The sequence below is a fragment of the Wasmannia auropunctata genome, unplaced genomic scaffold (assembly GCF_000956235.1).
Source record: "Wasmannia auropunctata unplaced genomic scaffold, wasmannia.A_1.0 LD281692.1, whole genome shotgun sequence".
Classification (NCBI taxonomy): Eukaryota; Metazoa; Arthropoda; class Insecta; order Hymenoptera; family Formicidae; genus Wasmannia; species Wasmannia auropunctata.
Genome location: NW_012081198.1, coordinates 1 through 1,122, shown reverse-complemented (window position 1 = coordinate 1,122; position 1,122 = coordinate 1). Strand labels below are relative to the sequence as shown.

Here is a 1,122-nt window from a genome sequence, read left to right as displayed (position 1 = left end):
TCTTCCGATCTCCCTGCCATGGGGACATTACAAGATACCATTGTAAATAAAAAACTCGCATATTTGTAATAAACACATATAGTATATTTGTATTAATCTCATATATTTTTTAATAAACATAATGTCTTATGTATAATAAAAAAAGAATTTGCTATATAAATTTATTTTACAACACGTTATCCTTGTGTATCCATGAATTATGTGAATCGTCCAATCCCAACTATTTTACGTATACCTCATTCCCTTTTTTGCGCAAAACTTTTTCAACGAGGTACACATCGGGATTAGCAAAGCGATGCAGTTCGTATTCATAGAATCCCCCGGCTATGGGTTTTCCGCGAGAATCCTCCAAAAGATACGTTGCGGGATTAGTTTTCTGCATCTTGATGATTTTAAACACTTCCGTGATCCAATTTGACGTGTAACCCTTGTCAAAAATTGTCTTGAATTTACTGACGCGTACCAAGTCATCCACTTTGAATCGTGCGGGTGCGGCGATCTTTACGCGGTTATTCACCGTGGTTAAGAGCTTGTTGACGATTGCGAGGGTGACATCGACGGGTCGCATACCGATAGTTCGATGCTTTCGCACGTTGTATTCAGACATGAGACGCGGTAGCAAATCGATCCATCTATAGTTTCCATTGTGTGTAAACTGCTTCCACATGTTGTTTTTCAACGTACGGTTGAACCGATCGACGACTGATGCCTTCATTACTGAATATGTAGAATAATGATTGATGTTATGTTTCTTTAAGAGATTCTGCGCGTTGGCGTTATAAAATTCCTTTCCCCTATCAATCTGTAAATTTTTCGGGCATCTTCCATTGTGTCGAATTATCTCTGCGATCGCTTTAGTCACATCACTTCCGCTCTTAGCCTTGAGAGGTACGGCCAATGCATGCTTACTCAGCACATCGATAACAATGAGAATGTAGTGGTAACCTCTGTTGAATCGCGTATAAGGACGCATCTCGACCACATCCGCCTGCCACATCGTATCCGCAAACTATGACGCGTCTTCGTGGAAAATTTCTTCTCGCGGGGCGTGCAGTTCCTCGATCAGCTGCTGCTTTTCGAGACTTTTCTTTTTCGACATGTTCGAGTCTTTTCTATTCAGCA

At 40.8% G+C, this 1,122-nt stretch overlaps 1 protein-coding gene across 1 annotated transcript; it reads right to left on the bottom strand.

The window, feature by feature from the left end:
* Positions 1 to 235: 235 nt before the first annotated feature.
* Positions 236 to 997, bottom strand: LOC105461652 (the record flags this gene model as incomplete). Its single annotated transcript, XM_011708163.1, has 2 exons — positions 868 to 997; positions 236 to 717 (listed from the first exon to the last, which is right to left on the bottom strand). Coding segments are annotated over exons 1-2 (612 nt in total), but the record flags the coding sequence as incomplete, so codon positions are not given.
* Positions 998 to 1,122: the final 125 nt, after the last annotated feature.